This window comes from Rhamphochromis longiceps, linkage group LG3, assembly GCF_057381845.1.
Source record: "Rhamphochromis longiceps isolate RC_006_pf linkage group LG3, R_longiceps_female_GT1.1, whole genome shotgun sequence".
NCBI classification, from domain to species: Eukaryota; Metazoa; Chordata; class Actinopteri; order Cichliformes; family Cichlidae; genus Rhamphochromis; species Rhamphochromis longiceps.
Window position 1 is genome coordinate 42,315,665 of NC_140559.1, and position 23,259 is coordinate 42,338,923.

Genomic DNA, 23,259 nt, shown 5'->3' on the forward strand with positions numbered 1-23,259 from the left:
GGGCTGAAAATAATCTAGCTCTATGTTAAACCTGATTTAAAATGATCAAATATCAAAGCCCTTATTACAATTTTTTTTTTAAGAAAAAAAAATCCCTACATTTAAGAAAGCAGGAAACAGTCTAATTGCTAGAAGCCAAATATAGCTGATGATAGTGAATTTTTGCCTAGCAACAGGTCTTGATGGCAGATATAAACTTGATAAACACTCAAACAGCAGCAGCACAGCAGCGTTTGACAAACCATTTCCTTCATCTTACCAACTCGTCACATACAGCTGACCGACACACTTCAATCACAGGGACAACACTCCTAAATCCCACTTCTTATCCACTTACTCTCCATGAGCTTGTTATCTTACATCAGGTTTAGGCAGAGTCCAAAACAAATGCACACACAGCCTCCAGTCGGGCTAATCACAGCATGTATGATAATTACCAGGAAGACTGGCTTTCTTACAGTGAGGAGTTTCATGGAAATTCAGTGTTTGTGAGAAAACTGGCAGTGATGCTGAAGCTCAATTACCAAAAGAATAAAGCAATCAGGAAATGGGGAATTATATCACGTACAGCATGTTTGTTAAATATAACACTAAGATAACAGGCTGCTTGTAGTAATGAGCAGAAAGACTGGAACGCACTGGTGAAACTACTACAACTGCTACACTGAAAGATAACATCTGGGCTCTGACCTTATTAAGCTCAGCTCAGTCAGGAGCACAGTAAGTGAAAAATAAGACTGCTAGTGGTCCATCTGCAGTAATTTTATAATTGCTGGTATGGCTCCGTTCTGGGAACTCGATACACATACTTGGAAAACTGGAGACAGGGCGCACAGCAGGGCAGGCATCAGTAACAGGACACTGATTAAATCAGAAACAGCATGAAAAGGAGAAGCCAGAAGGGAGGTGGGTTGCAAAGAGGCTTGCAAATGCACAGCAGTTGTTAGCAGCTTAAATTTTGCTTTATATAATTTACAAATTAGGCAGTCATGTATTTATAGACAGGTCAAAAATAATGAGATTAAATCATTTTAGCTATACCTGGAGGAAGAACTATGGATGAGTACAGATAAAACTTTGACAGCAGCACATCTGCCTATTCTACTTAAAGGTTCGATTATTCACCAGCTACTTTATGTGATCGAATTTCTGTGTGGGAAAGAAAAGTTTTCAGCATCAACTACCAACTGATTAACAGAGCAGAGCGGCAGAGAATAAAACTGCATGTGGAGGTGTGCAATGGCATGAGACTGACATCACAGTTTAGCTATGCACAAAAAAACAAACAAACACAAAAACCCCACACACATACCAGCACTGATAATAGATACTCTGATAAGCTTTGAGGTATACAAGTCCAATGAATTGAAGGATCTGGAACCAGCTTAATTCCCATATCTAGGTGGCAAATGTTACCTTTACCCAGCCAACTATCAGTTCATGTTTTACATTTATAACTGAAAGAACAAGACGTGATAGAGCCCTCACACATTAAGAGCGAGGTGTGCTGCAGCTCAGGTGTGACTGCAGTCACGTGACGTCTTCAGCCCGGGATCCGGTTCCTCGTCACTTCCTGTGTGCAACAACTTCCAGAGCCACAGTGAGCTGAATTCGATGTGTGGAACCCACATGGAAACTTTCATATACAGTCAGTGATCTGTGAATTCGGTTGTGCCACGAATGTGACGTAATATCACCAGCCTCAGACTCCTCAAGCACTTGAGGTTTGTGATGGACTGGACACACACACACACACACACACACACACACACACACACACACACACACACCAATTTCATGTCCTGTCTGAACAGACAAAACATCAAATGATACACCAAAGTTGCCTTTGCAGAGTGGGATTTTCTGTGGACGCTGAGATTTCCATGTCTCATGTAAATGATGGAGAAAGTCCAAATGAGAACCAAATCTTCTACGTGTGCTTGTTCTTGGACGTCTAACGTTCTCTGCGTTCACAAACATGCCATCTATTATCAGGAGAGAAACAGCCGGAGCGTGACGCAGTAATATGAAGTAAAACAATAATCCAATTAGAAATTGATCCAATTTGTTTGCTCAACTCCCTGCAGCCCTGAGAAAGGGACAGAATAAATAACCACATCCTACAGTTAACTGAACCTTTGGCTTATGATGCAGTTTAATTGTGAATGGGCGCTTTATTGCTTTCGAGCCTCTGGGTTATCAGGCTGATGAATTAGGAGTATTGCACAAGTGCAAAAGCTGGCACTTACAGACAGACACGTCCAGAACTTTGCTTTGAACAATATTAAAAAGACAAATTACAGCACCTGGAGGATTTGTCTTAACACGTGCACTCCTTTTTTTCTTCTTCTTCTTTTTCTTTTTTTTTTTTTAAATCGCCCTGCCCTCTATTCCCCCCCGACCCCTCCCAGATTGCACAATTTCACTCTGGAGATGTGAATGGCTGCCCGTTTGTGCTGCTGCGAGTCACCATTGATCTGAAGCACAACAGCAACACACACATGGCAGGAGGCCAGGAGGCCTTTGTGAGTAAGTGCAGGAGCATCCATTTCAAAGCGTGGCCCATACACACTTTCAGTTTAGTAAAGTTTCATAAACAAAACATCAGGTAGGGGGATTTTTCTGCAGAACAGTTGGGCCTTCTTCCTCCGGGCTAAACCCGGACACAGGAGCGACTATTCGGTCAGCACACTTTATAAATATGACTGATAGCTGTGGTAACAATTTTGCATTTATATAGCACTATCAAAGAGCACTCATCCAGACTCAATTGGCAACTTAACAAGCCTGCAGTGAGCACAGTGACATTTGCATGCTCATTGGCCATTCAAAGGGCAAAGCTGAGGGAGTGGCTTCAAGAAGCCGAGTGGCCTCAAGAACATTTTCCTTGAGAACGAGAACAGCACAAAGAGTGAAGTCCGAACACAAAAAGCCTCGTTTAGTGAAGGTCGACCTGAGCCGGACTTCTTTTAAACTGAAGCACTCAAAAGCAAGAATTAGATATTTTTACTTAATCGTGTTTTGTATAATGAGTCAACTTCTTGTGAAAACAACATTCTTATTTCACAAATGAATGCACAAATGATCATCAGGACTTCCCCCTTCTGGAAATCCGCTGGCCCGAGCAGAGCGCACAGGAGACGGCGTAGATGCTGCACAGTCATCACTTTTCCTTAAACTTTGTACCAAGGAACGGACGTGATAAAGGGCACCTGATGCCTGAGTCATTTGTGATCGCTCGTGCACGCCAACTGGGTTACGCGTGTAGATAAGTCCAGGCCTCCAAAGCCTGTGTGAAAACGGCATTAGACTCCACAGCCCAGCCAATTAATTTTTTAACCTTTAAAATGTTAGAAGTAGAGACCAACTTTTTAGAAATATTTGAAATAATGTCCCGTTTTGACATGAAAACCTTTGCTGCTTTTCTTTGCCTTACATGAAACTGATCATTTTGTGTTTTTTACCCCTTTCATTTTCATGATTTGCCACAATAAGCATGTGCCACCATTTCTGACAAACGCCTGTTCAACAGTATGATCGATGATGGAAATAATTACTGTACTCAGCATCTTATGCACCCACTCCATGTGATTTCATATCACGAGTTTAGTTGTGCAACAATCTGCAGGAGGACCAAATTCATCCTCTACAGTCCCACTAATGCTTTTAAAGACAAGATCATCACACTGAAAACAACTGGAGCTGTTTACAGCCAGCTGTTAACCTGTGAGTTACCACAGATCCAAAGATCAGACACATTACCTCATCTGGGTGTTTGGCAAGTCAAAATGAAGGAGCTCAAAATAATGTCTTAACAAGAACTAGTCATTACTGTAGACAGATTTACCTTTAAGGAGTGTTTATTTTATAGGCACTGACGTCAGTATTGAACAGCAGAGCTCGCAATCCTTTGATAAACTATTTACCAAATTAAATCACATTGTCCCTTTCTAATATTTTAGATTTTTGAAGTCAAACACATCAACTGATAATTAAGAAATTCTTCAGCCAGGCAGTGATTTACTGTAGGGCAGGTTAACATACAAGTGTTTCTATTTCTATACATACACACAGAAAGCCTGACCAGCCACACACAGACACTTGTGACAGGAGTGATATGGAGGAAATCCACACCTGCAACTTAAATGCAACTATGAATACTCTAAAGCTTTAGTCCAGGCTGGTACATACAGCCTATGAAGCATTGCTGCTAGAAGTGTGGCGATCGTATACGAGCAGAGCACACGATAAGAGCTGCACCCAAATTATTTCCACCAGCAACCTCACTGACACTGACATTTGTACGACCACTTAAAAGGTTAAACAAAGTCCAACGCACTAACCCGGAGTTCATTTCCTTCTACCAACATAAAACCAAATTAAATAAAACTTGAACAGTTTATTAAAAAAATATACAGAAGCTATAACCCCAGAGGAATGCCTTCGTCACCTATAGAGTGAATAGTGTCTAACGATTATTTTTTGCACAGTAAATTCAATTTAAAGACGCAGATTTATTGCAAAAGCCTGTCGAATCACATGCGAGTGTGATGTAGGGTGTGAAAAAACACCATTATAAAATACTACAGCTGGATCGTTTAACTTGACAACTGCGCTGCCTGAGAATTTTGGGGGTTTAGGTTTTAGCAGTACTTCGGTTAATTCCAAGTCTGTATGAAAGAAGAAACAGACTAAACGGCAAACACCTTTCATCAGAACGCTTAAGAGAGCAGGTAGTCAACTTAATGATTAGAAATGAGGCCGTTTTGCCTTCATTAAACAACGAAACATACTTAAATTATTGTTCCAACTTTGATCCTATTAGATTCTTAAAAAAAAAAAAAAAAAAAAAAAAAAAAAAAAGACACCCCACCCCTGGCATCGTTGCCCACCTCTCAATTTTAAATACACGTAGACATTGAGAGCTAGCAGGAGGGACCATGCGCTTACCTGCTGCTCTCTGGCAGGTAGCTCCATGCCCTCCTGGGTTTTAAATGCACCTTAGAACACACATGCATCAACACTACAATGAGCGGGTGGAGGGAGGTTTGGAGTCTTCTCTCACCCCCGTTCTCTGCGACCTGCTGGAGCAGGGGGGCTAGGAGGAGGAGTTGGCCGTCCTACTGCGGTCTGGAGTGTGGAGCCTTCCTGCTGCTGCGGAGTCGGGGCGGTCTGCCTCCCCCCACCGCAGGGAAAAGGGAAACACCACCTGGGTCTGGGTGCAGTTCCCCCCTCCAGGGGCGAGGGCACCTAGACCCGGTTTGTAGAGTACGCTTGGGGAGTGTGATCGTGTGTACAACGTCTCTTTATGTCTGTCTCCACGTTGGTTGAGTGTGGAGTAAGTGCACATGAGAGCATGAGGGTGGGAATGGATGTTTGTATCTGTGTGTGCCTGTATGTCTGTGTCTATATGTCAGGTTGGGTGTCAGGCGCCACCTTTCTGGGGACATCTCAGGCCCTCCAAGGTTTGGAGGCCTATCTCCCCCTACCACCACTTCCCCTGCCAGTGGCGGACCCCCTCAGACATCGGTGCGTTGGTGGTTCTTTGTGTCTGGGGATGGGCGTCCAGGTACACACCGGCTCACTCCTTGGCGGCCGCTTATCGGGGCCTGGAGCTCGCTCGGGCCACTTCAGAGGTGGGGTGCCCCCGGCCTCTCGGCCTGGGGCTCGGTCACTCAGGCGCAGCTGGCTGCCGGCGGAGCTCACGGGCGCGTCACTGCAACTCCCCCTGGCTTCTGCTCCACGGCTGCTGAGTGAGCCCTCATCTGGGACTCTCCTCAGCTCTTTCTGGGACAGTGGCGCGGCTGCCCCTCTGTTGGTCTTCCTTGGTCTCTTGTGTTCTGGGGGCCTCTGGATGTCTGGAGTTTTGATCTCCTCCACACCTGCTTCACGCCCTGGAGGACGGGGCTGTGGCCCCCCCACACCCTCTAGCAGATTATTACATGAAGGAACCTTTTAAAAAAACAAAAAACAAGCGCGTCCATGCTCACAGGTGTACACACGGGTGATCACACCCACAAACTACACCCTTTTTGGCTCCTACCTCAAAGCACACTGTGTTCTGTTGATCTTATGTGCTGCACAATAATGTTTAACATTTAGTATTTACTGTCATATTCCCATATATCATTGTGATGTTGTTTATTCTATTACTCTTGTTCTCTTCTGCTTGCTTTCTTTTTTCTTTCTCAGCAGGTGATCCAGGTGATTGATATATGCATATTTTTTTTCTCTGCCCGTTCTGTTGGTTTTTGTTTTTTGCCCTTCTCCCCCGTCCCTCTTCTCAGCTGTTTCTCTTTCCCTCTTTCTTTCTCCCCTTCTTTCCCCCAGTCAAGTCTGTCCCGTATTCAGTAAGTGAAAATAAAATAAACAATAAAAGGTGAATCAAATGGACCATTACGGCAAGGCTGGGATGGTCAATTTGGTAAAGTAAATCTGTTGGGCATCTTTCTTTGCCTTTAGACAACAATTCTGATGGCAAAAGAGCCAAACGGGACAGGCAAAAAAAAAAAAAAAAAAAAAAAAAAAAAAGAAGCTTGAACTGTTCATTTATACCAAATGCTGCTGCAGTCACCTGCACTGCTGCTCAGCGAATAAATACAGAGCTGCAACCATTAGCTCATTAATCTGCAGCAAAAAAAACATCAGCTTTATCAACAGTGACAACAAGTGCTCCCATAAAGCCCCAGTATGCTCTAGATTAAACCCCCTAATCCTCATAATCTTTGAATCAAGCCTAATAAAGTCTTAGGTCGCGCCACACCCACCTGCCAATTCAACTACACACCTGTAACATTTCATAACTGAGCTGTGGACAGTTGTGACACCATTATGCTGACAAAATCTCCTCAGACAAAGACAAACACCTGCTAAAACACCTTGCTGGGAGCTCCTGGTGCAGCTAGACAACCGTGATGAAACAGACTCGAGAGATTAAAGCTATACCTGCTACGCTGCATTAAGGTTCTTCGCAGCCAGCTCCTCCTGGAGTGATCTCTTTCACGCCATCACACCCTGGCAACTCAGAGCCATCATTAATGAGGCGTACCTCAGAATTAGGCTCGACGCAACTGAAAAGGCAGCGTGACAAAAGGGGATGAAGGCCACTGGTGCAAGCAGAGTCAGGAGTAGGGTCACCTTACAGGTGTACATGATCTACCTGCACTGACCATATCCCCTTACACACGGGGTTGGGAGGCAAAAACAAAACACTGCGTCCATCTTTCACCAACTAATGGGTCACTGCAAACAGGTGTGGACACCATGATGCCATCCATCAAAAAAAAAGAAAAAGAAAAATGCATCATCAGCTTCCTCAGCAGTTATTCAGCACCATCAAGAAACTTGACAGGAAGTCAACAACTCATTCTGGGGCGTCAGGAAGTACATCTATTTGCAGTCTTAAAATACTGAAAGTTTAGAGGCTCCACTCAGAGCAGGATGTGCACGTTAAACTTCGAGCTTGTCACAAACGAGACTCAAAATCAGCTCGTGGAAGTTAAGTGAAAACTTGTCCCGTCCCCCCGTTTTCTCACCTTGAACACCTCAGAGAAGAACCCTGCGCCGATCTTCTCGCGGCTAAAGTCATCCAGGCGGGCCAGGGTAGACACGGCGCTGCGCAGGGCCCGGTATGAGGACGGTCTAATCCGGTTGGTTCCATGGACGTGGTGCATGGGCGGCTCAGCCTCTCCCTCCTGCTCATGCACGATCCTTTCCGTCTCCATCTCCGTCTCGGACGGCCCGGGAGGAGGAGGCGGACTTGGGACGTGTGCGTAGTTTAAAATCCAGCCCGACTACTGTTTACATTTCCCATGTCCGCTAGAAGGCCACAGCGCACGGTTCTCAGGAGAGCAGGAACGATAAACCAAATGTTGCAGCTGCGGTCTGAAACCAGTCAAGCCCAGTCCCTCAGATTCTTGCACACGTCCGGAACGAGCTCGTCTCAGTGCGTCCTCAAGCAGCTACACAGCTGCAGGGGTGCATCCTGCAGAGTCGGTGCGCAGTTTGGGGGTGAAGTCCCTCATGCCGTGCTCTCTCTCTAAACTGCGCAGGCTGCTGCTGCTGCTGAGCGGCGTCTCTCTCAATTTCCTCCAAGTCTGCTCCTCCTGCAGCAAAGGAAAAAAAGAAAAAGAAAGGAGGACGGGGCTCCACTTTCTACTTCCACCAATTGAATCCCAGGCTTCCAGTGCGCGCAGACCTGCCTCACTCGAGCTCCAGCCTATTGAAACTAAAGAGGGAGAGCGGAGCGTGCACAGGGGCGTTAATTCAATAAATCATAAAGTGTGCGCGTCTGATGCGATCAGTCTGTAAATAAAACTCCTGCTGCTTGTGCTGAGGGGGACAATACTTTAATTACAGCTGTGACGAATCATCGTATATGTCACAAAAATAAAACAAGACGATTTTGGAAAAGCGTGGCTGGGTTTAACTGCGACTCTTACATTACCCATTGAAATATGATGTGCACTCGTGAAGTCTGTAGAATGGATTTCCACGATGGAGTCTAAATATCTTTTCTTTTTCTCATTCCTGGGGTAGTCTACCATGTCCTGCTCTCTGATAACATCGCAGAACGCAGACATATCAGCCCTGGCTGCCGCTGCTTGCACTTTGCACACACACAGTCGCTTTTTACAGCTGATTCAGCCGGCATTTACAGCTCTAATGGTCCCACGGTCACGCCGAAAGGGTGGGGGGGGTCGTTTCTCAGCAATCCTCAGACAGCGCGTGTGTGCCTCCGGTGCTGATGCTCCGCAAAAACCCGGAGCATTGCTCACTGCGGATTCTAAATTATGGATGCTAAAGGTGAGCTGAGTTTGACACGAGCGCACGCACGCACGCACACATGGTCATCAGACTCATGGTTCAAACAGAAATACGCTGACGCATAAAAAGAAGCTGCACTGAAACAGAGCGGAGACGTGCTTCACCGCAAAGCAGGAGGAGGGTCTGACTTACCTGGCCTTCTCTGAAAAACACAACCTCGACATGCGCCGGACGGCCCGGTGTCCTCTGCCGAGCTCCGAGCCAGCACCACCAGCGGCGTCCGGTTACCGAGAGCTTTAGTTTACCAATTAAGCCTCCTGGAGCCGCGGGTACGGACTCGGTGCTTGTTTCGTTTCACGTCACCGCTGCCGATCTGTGCCTCCCTCGTTGCGGTGTTGGCTGCTAGAAGGGAGAGGAGCGGTGACTTTTGCCGTGCTTTATTGGAGGCTGCTGAGCGGGGCGGGCACACACGTGATCACCGCAAAAATGCACCTGTGGGGGCGCCTGAAGTGCCCCAGGTCGTGCTGCTGCGTGCATGCGCTTAGTGTCTGGAGAAGATGAGGAGTCCGTTTGTGCGGAAACCCTGAGCTGTATATTAGACACGATCTTTATTATGATTCCTTTCTAACAGATCAGCAAGACAATTCAGTGGCAATAAACACGAGCTGCCTCATCCAAAGTCTGGATGCTTTTCACTGACTGGGGCTGTTTGTAATTACCCAGGAGACCCCTGCGGCAGAGAAACATGGCTGCTGGGCCCCGATAACCATCCACTGCCTCCCATTACTGCACACGTGTCAGCCTTATAATATATATATATATATATATATATATATATATATATATATATATATATATATATATATAATGCAGGGGTGTCAAACATTAGGTTCTGGGGCTACAGTTGGCCCAGCAAAGACTCCAATCAGGTCCACTAAAAGGCTGGAAAATGTGATTGGCTTTTATTTTTGGACATTTAACTGTATTTTCATCAGTTTTAAGCCTTTTCTGCTGATTGCTCCCACATAGCTATTCACGCTGAACCAAAAAGGAATTAAGTAACAGATAAACATAAATAAAAAATTCTGTGAATCAACAAAACATGTATGTCTTATAAATACAAGACAGGGTGCATAATGAGCTAGGAGGATTTTCTCTGTCATTTTCTATAATTTTACACATCTTTACATAGAAATCTTGAGACGTGGTGTTGAAATTACAGTTTTTTCTCTTATGTTAAGACATTTATGGTTTAATGTGTCCTAAAACTTTTTTACACTGGTTTAAATACTCAGGGTAGCGTCATAATGAGGCTCACGTGCATAGAAAAAAAGCCCTTTAATGGCTCATTGAATGTTCTGTGCGTTTATGCAGCTGCAAACATGTTTTTCACCTACAGAGTAGGTTAATTCATATCAGCACAGAATATTAAATACAATAAAACAAACAACTTTAGTCAAACTGAGTACAAACCAAATCAACCCCGGTGATGTAAAGTAAAACAAATAGCTGAATAAATAAATGTCCCTGTTTTAAGATGAGATTCGGTCATGAAATTATTTTGATTACAGGCAACTGTGAATCCTGCCTGGGGGCACCTGAAGGTTCTGGATGCCAGAGAGGCATTAAAAAAAAGCCCATCATACGGCGTGGAGCCATCTCACACCTCACAGCCACATACTTCGGGTGGCGACACATCGTTATCACATACAGCTGGAGGCTAGTGGCTCTCTTCCTTATGAGCTCTATCCTGAAAGCAGGGGAAATAAAAAATAAAACACTGAAGTCACATTATAATAAAACATGTCATTTATTATTCAGTCCTGCTGATCACTTATTCATCACAACAACTGTTGATTTGCTGTGAGTCCAGGCTGGGCTTCACTGAGCATGCTGTGGGGATTATGTGTAAGCATTCATGCATGTGTGTGTGTGAGAGAGAGAGATGGGGGATTATTCTGACCCCCGCTGACCTCCCTGAGTTGTACTAGACTTGAGCCTTCCCCAGTGACGTGAGCGACTGATGTGTCCCATTTTAACCTCTGATTAGTTTTTGTTGTCCTGACACGGACTTCAGATAAATTTCATGTGAGAAGAGCAAACAACAATCAAATCACGCTGCTGAGCAGTTCTCCACCAAAATAAAACTATCACTTTCTATGCAATCAGATGTTTTTTTTTCTGGGATTAAAATGTCTAACTTTCCATTTGCATGTTTTGACAAGCCCAGAATGAGAAGGGCTGCTTCAGGCACGGCACCCGACACAAAGAAGAAGAAGAAGGCATGCTTTGAGGAAGACTACAGAGGAGCTTAATGGATATAGAGAAGGATGACATGCAGAGGGTTGGTGTGACAGAGACACACCCTAATCTGCTATCTGTAGGTTCTGTGGTGAACCTACAGATAGCAGCCCAAAGAGGAAGAAGAATAAGGAGAAGAAGATGGCGACTTTTAGGGCCACTGAGGTTCACATTTTTGTTTTTTGGTGAAATGTTTCAGCAGCTATGGTGCAGACTGCACTGCAATTTGGTGCAGAGCAAACAGTGATGTATCCTCCAGGTCTAAATTGTGAAGTAAACGCAGAGGTTTCTGTTTATTGTAATGGCCAGCAGGGGGCAACACATCTGGCTGGAGGGCTCTATGAGAAGAAGACCCCCCTGCTCTATTGCTCTGTGACATCAGTAAACACTTTAATGATGGATTTATGTCTCAGTCATTAGTTTCAAGTCTTATTTAAAGAAGCACAGTCCATAAAAAGCTACTTTCATCTACTTCCTTATTCACAAGGAATGACCACAGCAGGTAGTGCCAGAGATGCTTTACTTGTTCATGTAAACCGCATGAACATTACAGCCTATAGATATCTGCTGTATGTGAATGCTAGATAAAAACGCACTTGGGCATTGAGGAGTAAGTATATAAATGCATAAAGCACTAAAAAGCAGAACCAGTCTTTCCATCATATTTGATTTCAACACACCAGGAGGCTAACTGCAAAAATGCTAAGCTTACAGCTTTACTACAGGACTTCACTAACCTGTGAGTGATATCACAGTGGCTATACTCTGTGTGCCTGATGAAATGGATTGATAAGGTCTGCAGATCTGCTCTAAGTTTACCAGACCTCTGGAGCCTGTTAATCATCTTTGAGCTAGCATGACATTTAAATAATCAGTGATCTGTGGACTGTGTCCTTCCTGATGAATGGATAGGCGACTGCTGTCAATAACCTCGATCAAAGAACCAAATCAGTATGTAAATGTCTGAGGCACAGTCTACAGACCACAGTTATCTGAGCCACTAGATCTTACTAGATCGTTATATAAATGTTACATGTAGCGTTAGGCTGAAAAATCATTCTCACTCAATTTTTCCTGCAGTCACCTGAAGGGGCCAAAACATGTATTTTAATGAGGCTGGTTCATGTGGTTTTTCATTCTGCTCCCCCACTGAAGAGTTTTAACAACACTTGGTAGGAGGCGAATCAATAGCACAGTCAACACCTGAGCTTCCAGTTCCCTTCAGGGGACAAATCAATCCACAGAGAGCACAACAGGAACAAGGACTAATTCAGATACACAGGCTTTTCATTAGCTTCACCAACTGAATAACATCCCCACAGCATAGAGAAACTTGGCTTGATATTCATTTATTTATTTGTTTATTTTAGCCATTTATGCTTTAACTGAAGAAAAAAAAACTGTATGGACTACCTGTTTTACCCCTCAAAAAACGTGTAAATAAAAGATCAAACACACACCTCTCCTTCATCTGAAATTCCAATTTCCACCTGATATAAGTGATGTGAACCTGCTGGGTCTCCCCTCCAACCGTCCTTGTGGTGGCCTCTCGTTAAAACTCGTCCGGGGGTGCTAATGACCACACTATCCCCTGCCCCGGTCAGCCAGGCAGGGGGCCCGGGACTTTATAATTGCTTTTTGGAGCACACCAGCTGTTTCATGTGCTTGCATGCTGGTCCCCAAAGGAGGACCAGTGAGGTGAGAGGGGGTTAGGGGGTAAGGTAGGGGCTGCCACAATGGGACCTTCCCCCTGGGCCCATTCCACTTCAGCTCCCCCCATCCCTCCTCCTACTGTGGAAGAAAACGTGAAGCTAGATAAGAGAACAGAGATGCTGCAGCTGGTGAGGGGAGCTGCATTAAGAAACACCGCATGGCACATGCATGTAAAAATATACAGTAAATAATACACTCTTCTATTTACTATCTACTCCAAAAATTAACATCAGTTGCGTTTTTCTCTATATTAATTCCTTATAAATGAAGGACCTGTAGAAAAACACCATGGCTTAATAAACAAAGGCAGGTTACTTATTGTGAATTCACTTTAAAATAGTACCTCGTTCTGTATTGTCTATGGATTTGTTTTCAGTGTAGGGCTGAGCCTATTTAACCAGAGGGGTGTACTAGGAAGCAAAATTAATGGGTTAGCAGGTTAGGTTGAACTTAAAGACAGTTTTCTGTGTCACAGAAGTGACTCTCTTTCTACCTGGCTAAATCACTGTGGTAACCGATGCTGAACACACAACACAGTCAGGAAAAGGTTACTTTGAAAGTTTCAGTTTCAAATCCTGTGCAACCACCACGTCTTCACTGATTCTTTTATTTACAGAATGTTTTAAAGGTGATATAGATTCTCTGTTGGGTGAATATGTTTTATATGTGCAGGATGTGCATCTGTACCTTTGTAAAAGCCCTGAATGAAGCGTAAACTGTGCATTGCATTATCAGTGGAGTGTGCATTTATGAACTTGTTGATGCAGAAATGTGGAAATGTTGTTGTGCTTGATTCTAATCTGCTGCTGGAATTGAATTGCAGTGTGTGTGTGTGTGTGGGGGGGGGAGGTGGAATGTCCTTTTTCTTTTTTTGTTTGTGTTTTTTTCCTGTGTCAACCACTTTGACTTGTCCATTTTCACACACTGCATTTTTAATGCAATTGAAAATAATTTTTGTATCTTTCTTTTTTCCCTAATATTGGTGACTCTTTATCTCCAGAAGATTTTCCGACCCTGCGCAGAGGAATGTGGGGGAACCTTTTAAATACTTGTCATTTTAATAATGAAAATTGTCCATTAGAGGCACAACAGTTGCAGACACTCTGCTCTGGCACCCCGAGGGACAGCCAGATCAGCTTGCATTGGTCTCCAGGGCTGAGTGGAGGTGCTGGAAAGTGGATGAGAGCAAAGTGCTCCTTTCAAAACAAACTGAAAAGTAAATTACTGTCCGGTGAAGGATGACTGGATTTGACGTCTGTGATCTCATTAGAAAAATTAAACGTCTGGGCGATGCTTTGTCTGATTTATCCGGAAGCAGAGGCTTTAACATTATCAGCTGGCGTCTGTCGGTTGGATGCTGTAATAGGTGACGCTGCTTGAGTTGTTTCCATTGTGTGTAAACTGTGAGAGACACAGTAATGAGCCGCAGCTAGAGTGCATTTGGTGGATATCTCATGTCGGCAGACACAGGAAAGAAGATGGAAAAGCGCCCAAAGGCTTCCTTGTGTTGTTCACTGACCCCATATCATTTTACCCCGAAGGCGTGCACTAACAAAGCCTTTAAGGTTTTTCCTAAAACACAGAAGACCGCAAGCTACACTCCCTGCAACCGGAAAATTATACACACTTTAAATGCAGCTATAATTGCTTTGCGGGCCACATTTTTCCTGCAGCTTTACACAGAGACATTAGCGCCGTCAGTTGTGTGTTTCCCCTGGTTTTCCCTTCTTGTCTCTACATGCCCAGCAGTTGTGTCTGGGCCTCAGGTGTCGCCTTACAGGTGATCAGGTTGTCTGTTTTTCTCCACTCGGTTGGTATTGTGATACGTTTATGTTTTGTTTTTTTTAGACTGGGTGTACCCGTCAAGGAACATTTATGCCTTTATTCTGTGACCGTCACGTCATCCTGCCGAAAGAAAGTGTTGTTTATTCGCTGAAGGCGACACACTGGGTCTCAGCTATAATGTGGGTTAACTGGCTGTAGGTCAAAGTCTGCACGCAAAAAAGCTCCAGAGTTTTAAAGCATGCAAATTAGGCAAACAGAAGTTATAGTGAACTCAACTCCTTACAAATGACCATGGAGGTCTGTCCTGGTGGAAGAGGATCAATAAATAGCTCAGCAGGGTGGTGCACCTATTGTGTGGACATGATTGATTACATGCTCCTTTTATGCACAGGGTCAAACCCTAATATGATGTTTTTCACCGTAATGGTACCTGCACACCTCCTCACACTGCAGATGCACATATCAGGCTTTTAATTCACATAAAAAACACACAAACTAACATAAAGATTTGGTGCTGTTATGGTTTATCTTTAAATAGAAATATGATGTATGTTGCAAAGGTCATCTATTCAGTGCTAGGATCACTGTGAATTAAAATATTTAAAAAATGTAATCATATATGTGCATGTTAATCTGTGAAAGACTGGCAATCTATCCAGGGTGTACCCTGCTTCGCCCTGTGACAGCTGGGACAGACTCCAGCCTCCCACGACCCTAAACGGATAAGCAGATGGATGCATGGCTGTGCATTTAGGGGGGTTTGTTGTTCATTCCACATATGTCATTAATGTCAAATTACAAAAAAATGTAAAAAAAAAAACTTAAATAAAAAGGTTATCAATATGGACGCATCAGTAAAAGTACAAACTGGTTTTTATGCATTAATGTGGCATTTGTGTGCCAAATCACAATGACAGTCGCCTCAAGGAGCTTTATATTGTAAGGTAGGCCCTACAATAATACTGAGAAACCCCCAACAATCAGACAACCCCCTTTGAGGATGCACTTGGCAACAGTGGGAAGGAAAAACTCATTTTTAATAGGAAGAAACCTCCAGCAAAACCAGGCTCAGGAAGAAGATTATATTGCCACTGGTTGGTGGTGAGGGGAGGGAGACAGGACAAAAGAGACAGAGGTGTGTAAAAGTACATAGAGAGTGAGAAAAAGTGAGTGACTAGGAAGTGCATCAGGGAAAGCCTCCACGAGTTACCTGATATAACCCTAACTATATGCTTTATCAAAAACTAAAGTTTTAAGCCTAATTATTCAAGACCTTGTCTGTGAGGAGCAGGATATTAATTTTAATTCTGGATTTAACAGGGAGCCGGTGAAGGGAAGCCAACACAGGAGAAATATGCTCTCTCTTTTTAGTCCCTGTCAGGCGTGGCCCTGTTAAATCTCTAAACATATGAATTTGTTCAATAAATCTACCAGATTTTTAGAAAAAAAATTCAGCCTGCATGTATGAAACATAATCAGAGTGGTTTGTCTGAAGTAATGTAGAAGGAGGCGGTGAAGTCAGATTACAGACATTTGAAATGAAGCATATCATCATTCATTTTATCCTGTATTTTGATTATTTTGAATACAAAACAGGGAAATAAAGCAAAATAAAAGACGTCTGTGTGGAGCTGAATCCAAACAAAGCTTCACACGAGGCTCTTTATCAGTTTCGGTGGTGCAGTGAGACACAAACTCAAACAGACTCTGTGGATTCTCCACTAACCCACTGACCTGCATTGCAGAAGGATTTTTTTTTCTTGCTGGTATGCGCTCTGCATGTTCAATTGCTAAGCCAAGAGGTTTCGTTATGTTTAACAATGCTGCCCTCTGCTGCTGACTGATGGTTGCTTAACTTCATTTTTGTTGTTGTTGTTGTTTCTTGGGTGGTGGGGGAACCTTAAAATTAGTTGTAATGTGGGGAAAAGAATCATAACTCACAATAATTTCCATTGAGAGCTCCAGTAGATGTTCTTAGTGTACAGGCTGTGATCAGCTGACCTGCTGCACTTTGTGGATTTACACAAGTTAATTCAACCAGATGTCAGCAGATGTTTCAGGAGTAGTCCTGGATGATTTCCATCCTCTACACCTCACCCTCCTCTACACTGACGCTGTACGGTTTACGCCTTTTTTTCTAGAAGGTATAAAGTTGATATGAAAGTGGAATTTGGTGAATGAATCTCAGCATAATCGGCTAAAATTCATATGGAGCTCTGCTACACTTGATGTAACCTAACCTAACAGCCACTGTGTACCAGTCACACACTGTTCTTTACTTTAAATCCATCACTGTGCAGCAAACTAACCTGTTTATCCTGCACTAACCTGCAGATGGTTTTCATGCAGCCTTTAAATAACACCTTGGTTTGTTCTGCAGCATTTTTCACAATATGAGAAAACATAATGTCGCCTGAACAGACCCAATATCTGATTTAAAACACGAAGACTTACATGTAAGTTTTAAATGAGCACTCCTTACTTTTAAATCTAACCTCCCGTTGTCCTCTCCTGTCCTGTCCTGTCTTTCTTATCTTTCTCCATCTCCGAGTGAAGTTGGCTCTCTTGCTTTTCTCTCCCTGTTAAATACAGCAACCGGACCTTTAGTTAGCAACACACTGTGAGACAAACTGCACACAAACTGTTTATGTGTTTGCTGATGTTTGCTGAACAGATAGAAACGCTGCATTTGAAATTACCTGCTACTTAAAAACAACGTCACTCCCTTAATGCTGGTTCGGTTTCTAACTAAATGCTGAAATACTGCAAAAAAATATCCCACTGTCTCACTTTTAATCCCTGACTTTGGCACACGTAATATGCACAAATACATGAAATAACATATCATTACATACAAACACACTGTTATCAAAGTTACCCTCAAAAGTAGCTCTTATCGCCAAACATTGTCGTGAGGCAACAAAAACAAAAACTGGATTTCTGAGCATGCAAAATTTAAAATAACTTCATAAACCTGCCTCTACGTCTTTTTACACTCACGTGTGTTTTAGATTTACAGTTTATGTCATTTTAAATATGATTACAAGGACAAACAGAAAAGGATGCCCCACCTTCAAATCATACTGGATACTAACTCAAACATCTTATTGGCCTGAAATTTGATACTTTTCCAGTACTGATACTAAATACTAATGGAGAACAGTTCAAGATGCAGTGTACTTGGTATACTGTATTTTCATCTTGTTAAGTATAGATGTCATACTGTATCTATACTTTATCAGAAACTTTGTTCACAAAATCCAAGTTATTTTCTTATAACTCATATAAACAAGTGATACTGGGCAGCAAACATCAAATAGAAGGCTATCTATGTTTTGCAGGCACTAGTTTAACAGCCACAACCAAGTAATTTACGCAACCACATTTACATTACACTCATAGTTAAACGTTACCTTTAATTACCCTGAATGGTGGCATAGGTCACTGACAGGTAAACCACAATATATTGTTTTATGTTCCGGTAGTAATTTTCAAAATAAAACGTCTCCGCCGCACAACTGCTTCAAAGTACTCTGACCCTATCACACTTCATGCATTTTTTGCATAGTAATGCACTCAGTAAAAATAATGCTGTTTGCTGATGCAGATGATGAGATACAGTTAAAAGCTCCTGGAAAATTTGGTTAACCTAGTTGGTTAATAACGCCATTATGGTTTAACAAAAAAGGTAATTAAAAAAAAATATTAATAGAAGTAAAAACTGATATGTAGACAACTGTCAGTAGTAAAAAGCTATCAGTTAAATAATTACATCACAGTTCTACTGAAATAACAGTGTACAAGTGATGAAAAGTCAATAACAACATGCACTGTGCAGAACACTTGTAATATTGTTTTATAACAATATATTAAAAATGAATGTTTTGTTTTCAAAAAGTATCACCAAATAAGTGTGAATGACTAATAAAACTCTCCAATGAATAGTCGTACTTGAGGTACATAAACTACTTATTTGATCAAGCAGGAAAGTAACTACTAAGCACTAACTGAAGCAGAAGGAAATATTATGCATTTTTCTCTTTACTGTTTGGAAAGTAGTGGAATATTGTATTAAGCAGCATAAGATGGAAATCTGAGTAAATTCCAAAAACTGACTTTAGTACTGGAGTATTTTGGCCCTTTAAAATGAGGTCATGATTTTGTTTTGAAAGCAACCGCTTCATTTCCGGTGGCGACCTAACTGTCGCTAACTTGTCTCGCGGATGTATATAAAAAGATCGGCTGCTGTAAGCTAGGAAGTGTTCTGACTGCGGTCGACCAGCCGGTGATCTTCCGTCCTCTCACGCGCTTGAAACATGGCTCTGAGCCGGCTGGAAAGAGCTCAGGTATGGCTGTTGAAGGCGGTCACGGAGGTCCTCGTCATCGTTTTTCGCTTCTTCTCCCCTCGGAGACCTGCTCTGTCCGGGAAGAAGCTCCCGCCCGTCAGAAACCCGCTGCTGCTTATGTCGGCGACGCAGCTCGCCAAGAAGATCCGGCGAAAACAGGTGTGTACCCGGTCAGACCTCCCGGCTGGAGGAGGAGAGGGGTGTGTGTTTGTTTAACACTTGCTCCAAGCGAGTAGATTTAACCATCTTCATGTCAGTTTGATTTAGACTCACATAAGCCGGTGTTAAATCTGGAGGTCATGGGTTGTCATGTTTCTTACATCCCCTCTTTAGCTTCTATTTCCATTCTTATTTCTATTTACAATCACTGGAGCTGAAGCACCTTGGTCCGCTCCTCAGGGACGGTTTCCCAACGCTTGCTTTCTGCTCCCAAGTCTCCACGCCCACAGTAAGACAGTAACACCTGTGGAATAACAACACACCTGTGCTGCCTGTACAGCCAGAATGGGAGCAGCCTTTTGTCGGGCTGTGCTTTGCTCCAGACAGATGTGTGGAACTTGGAGGTGAACAAATCGTGTACTTGTTGCTAGGTTTTATTGGAACGCACACATGGCGCATGTGCAGGTGCTGCTTTCATGTGGCGCTGGAGCGGTAAATGCTGATTAATGAGTTACTCACAAATGTTTTAACAGCTTTTGGACAGACATTCCGAGATGGGATGAGATAAAAGAAAGTAACATCTTTAGGAAAGACTGCTCAGTGATAACATAAAAAAAGAAAAGAAAAGAAAACTACAATAGTGCAGGAAGCAGGGGTTCCCAAAGTGTGGGCGCGGGACACCCATTTGGGCCGTGAAGCTGCTGTGAGCTGCGGGCCCTGAGAGGAGAGAGAGTTTTCAATGATTTATAAAACAAACAAACAAACAAAAAAACCCAAATAAGACTGTTCATTTTTAATTTTAAACTTGTATCCACCTTAGAGCTGGGGTGTCAAACATAAGGATCTGGGGCCAGAATTGGTCAGGCAAAGACTCCAATCTGGCCATGCACTGCATGGCTCTGGAATGGGAGGGGCATGCATTTTGTATTTTTAACAGATAACAGCTTCTGTGACATTATACCAAAGTAATTAAGTAATATAAAACATTTAACAAAAGATGTTTTTTCACATAATTGTTCTGAGTAAATAAAAAAATAAAAAAATCTTCAGTGTTATAATTAAACGATGGTCTGGGCAATGACCTACTAGAACTTTACTAGAAGTAATCTCTTATAATTTGAGCCCAAAGACTGCTTACTACAGCACCATTTCTTTATAATGTAGAAAAACTGAGATGTATGGTTATTTGCACTTTTTTGTCTTATATTAAGATATCGGGAATTAAACGTGTCTTTAAACCTCTTTACAATGACAGTTTCATTGGTCACACCTTGAGAAACGCGCACCTTTCGCGCACATATATACTTTTAGTATGACTCCAGTGTGGTGTGCAGGGGATGAGAGGCATCATCCACAGTACTAAGTGCTTTCCTCTGTATCCAGGACTGAATCATCATCCCCGATGAGCTCATTGAGTCTATTTGCATCAGCTGCTCCACCGCACAGTAGCATAAAAGCTGACACTGAAATCACCAAGTCTACTGAGGGGTGGGGGAAAAAACAGGCTGTTACTGAATGACCTTTCCTGTACAGGGCCCCTTTGTTTTTAGATTACAGTATCTTATTGTAATCTAATTCACTCTGGATAACTATATCAAACAGAAGGCTTGATGTTTGGTGGTAGGGCCCTGTTTTGGACATAACCTGTATAAAAGATGGATGTAACTTTTGGCCAGGAAAAATGAAGCTAATGCCTTAAACCTGCATTCTTCCTAATGACCAGCAGAGGGCGATTCCACTGATTACAGAAAACTTCTGGCCTGACAACGTTTACAGAGGTCACTTCTGTAAACTCCTTATTTCCTGATAATTTCCTTTGGTCTCAGTTACTAGTTTCAGTTAGGGCTGCTCGATTATGGCAAAAATGATAATCACGATTATTTTCACTGAAATTGAGATCTCGATTATTTGACGATATTTATTTAACCCTTTAAGACCTACTATAGAACAAAGTCCGCCAGAGCTTATATTATTTTTTTTACATGTTGTAGTGCCATTTGTGGGAGCATTTCAAGTTGCTATACAACTGTTATAGCCCATTTTAATAATATGTATGCATTAAGTCCATAGTAACTACATTAATTACAAAAAAGTGCAATAAACTACAAAAAAATTGAAAATCATTTTTGTTTTTTTTTTACATATATTTCTACTTAGAGAAATTTAAGAGGTTTATCCCTCAAAACTTTAAATACAAAAAAGTTGCAAAAAATAGTTTACAACAACAGGAAATTTATTTTGAGTGTCTTCATAGTTTTATTTTTGAGATACACCAATTTTTATATACTGCAGGAAAAACGGAAAAACAATCCTATGATGCAAATTTGCAAAGAAAACAGCAGGTGCATCAAAATAAACTATTTCCAGCAGTGCAATTCGAGTTCTAAGCATCCCAGAAACTATTCAGAAAAGTAAACATGACTTATAAAAACACCAGTATAGGCTTTTAAGGCCTACAAGTAAAAAAACTACATTTTCCGCGAAAATGACGTCACTTCCGGTTTCGGGCAGGAAATGGTGGACATGCGATAGTTCGCGCTGACGTCTGTTTCATTGTGGGAAGTGTTACAAACAGCTGATCAGATCGGCAAAGCGTGTTTCTGGAATATTATGTTTTTGTTGCTGCAAGCGCTTTTTACGCTGCATTTGAAATTACCTGCTACTTAAAAACAACGTCACTCCCTTAATGCTGGTTCGGTTTCTAACTAAATGCTGAAATACTGCAAAAAAATATCCCACTGTCTCACTTTTAATCCCTGACTTTGGCACACGTAATATGCACAAATACATGAAATAACATATCATTACATACAAACACACTGTTATCAAAGTTACCCTCAAAAGTAGCTCTTATCGCCAAACATTGTCGTGAGGCAACAAAAACAAAAACTGGATTTCTGAGCATGCAAAATTTAAAATAACTTCATAAACCTGCCTCTACGTCTTTTTACACTCACGTGTGTTTTAGATTTACAGTTTATGTCATTTTAAATATGATTACAAGGACAAACAGAAAAGGATGCCCCACCTTCAAATCATACTGGATACTAACTCAAACATCTTATTGGCCTGAAATTTGATACTTTTCCAGTACTGATACTAAATACTAATGGAGAACAGTTCAAGATGCAGTGTACTTGGTATACTGTATTTTCATCTTGTTAAGTATAGATATCATACTGTACCTATACTTTATCAGAAACTTTGTTCACAAAATCCAAGTTATTTTCTTATAACTCATATAAACAAGTGATACTGGGCAGCAAACATCAAATAGAAGGCTATCTATGTTTTGCAGGCACTAGTTTAACAGCCACAACCAAGTAATTTACGCAACCACATTTACATTACACTCATAGTTAAACGTTACCTTTAATTACCCTGAATGGTGGCATAGGTCACTGACAGGTAAACCACAATATATTGTTTTATGTTCCGGTAGTAATTTTCAAAATAAAACGTCTCCGCCGCACAACTGCTTCAAAGTACTCTGACCCTATCACACTTCATGCATTTTTTGCATAGTAATGCACTCAGTAAAAATAATGCTGTTTGCTGATGCAGATGATGAGATACAGTTAAAAGCTCCTGGAAAATTTGGTTAACCTAGTTGGTTAATAACGCCATTATGGTTTAACAAAAAAGGTAATTAAAAAAAAAAAATTAATAGAAGTAAAAACTGATATGCAGACTACTGTCAGTAGTAAAAAGCTATCAGTTAAATAATTACATCACAGTTCTACTGAAATAACAGTGTACAAGTGATGAAAAGTCAATAACAACATGCACTGTGCAGAATTTAAAAAAATGAAAACACTTGTAATATTGTTTTATAACAATATATTAAAAATGAATGTTTTGTTTTCAAAAAGTATCACCAAATAAGTGTGAATGACTAATAAAACTCTCCAATGAATAGTCGTACTTGAGGTACATAAACTACTTATTTGATCAAGCAGGAAAGTAACTACTAAGCACTAACTGAAGCAGAAGGAAATATTATGCATTTTTCTCTTTACTGTTTGGAAAGTAGTGGAATATTGTATTAAGCAGCATAAGATGGAAATCTGAGTAAATTCCAAAAACTGACTTTAGTACTGGAGTATTTTGGCCCTTTAAAATGAGGTCATGATTTTGTTTTGAAAGCAACCGCTTCATTTCCAGTGGCGACCTAACTGTCGCTAACTTG

General features: G+C 42.0%; 1 protein-coding gene across 1 annotated transcript in view; it reads right to left on the reverse strand.

Annotated features, from left to right (window-relative positions):
- The window catches only part of tesk1b (testis associated actin remodelling kinase 1b), a 35,234-nt gene extending 25,699 nt beyond the window's left edge, over positions 1–9,535 (reverse strand). The window contains exons 1-2 of the mRNA XM_085398418.1: positions 8,959–9,535; positions 7,536–8,105 (exon numbers count right to left, since the gene is read on the reverse strand). Of these exons, the coding sequence (XP_085254544.1) occupies positions 7,536–7,724 (189 nt within the window). The 5' untranslated portion in view covers positions 7,725–8,105; positions 8,959–9,535. The remainder of the gene's footprint in view (positions 1–7,535; positions 8,106–8,958) is intronic.
- Positions 9,536–23,259: the final 13,724 nt, after the last annotated feature.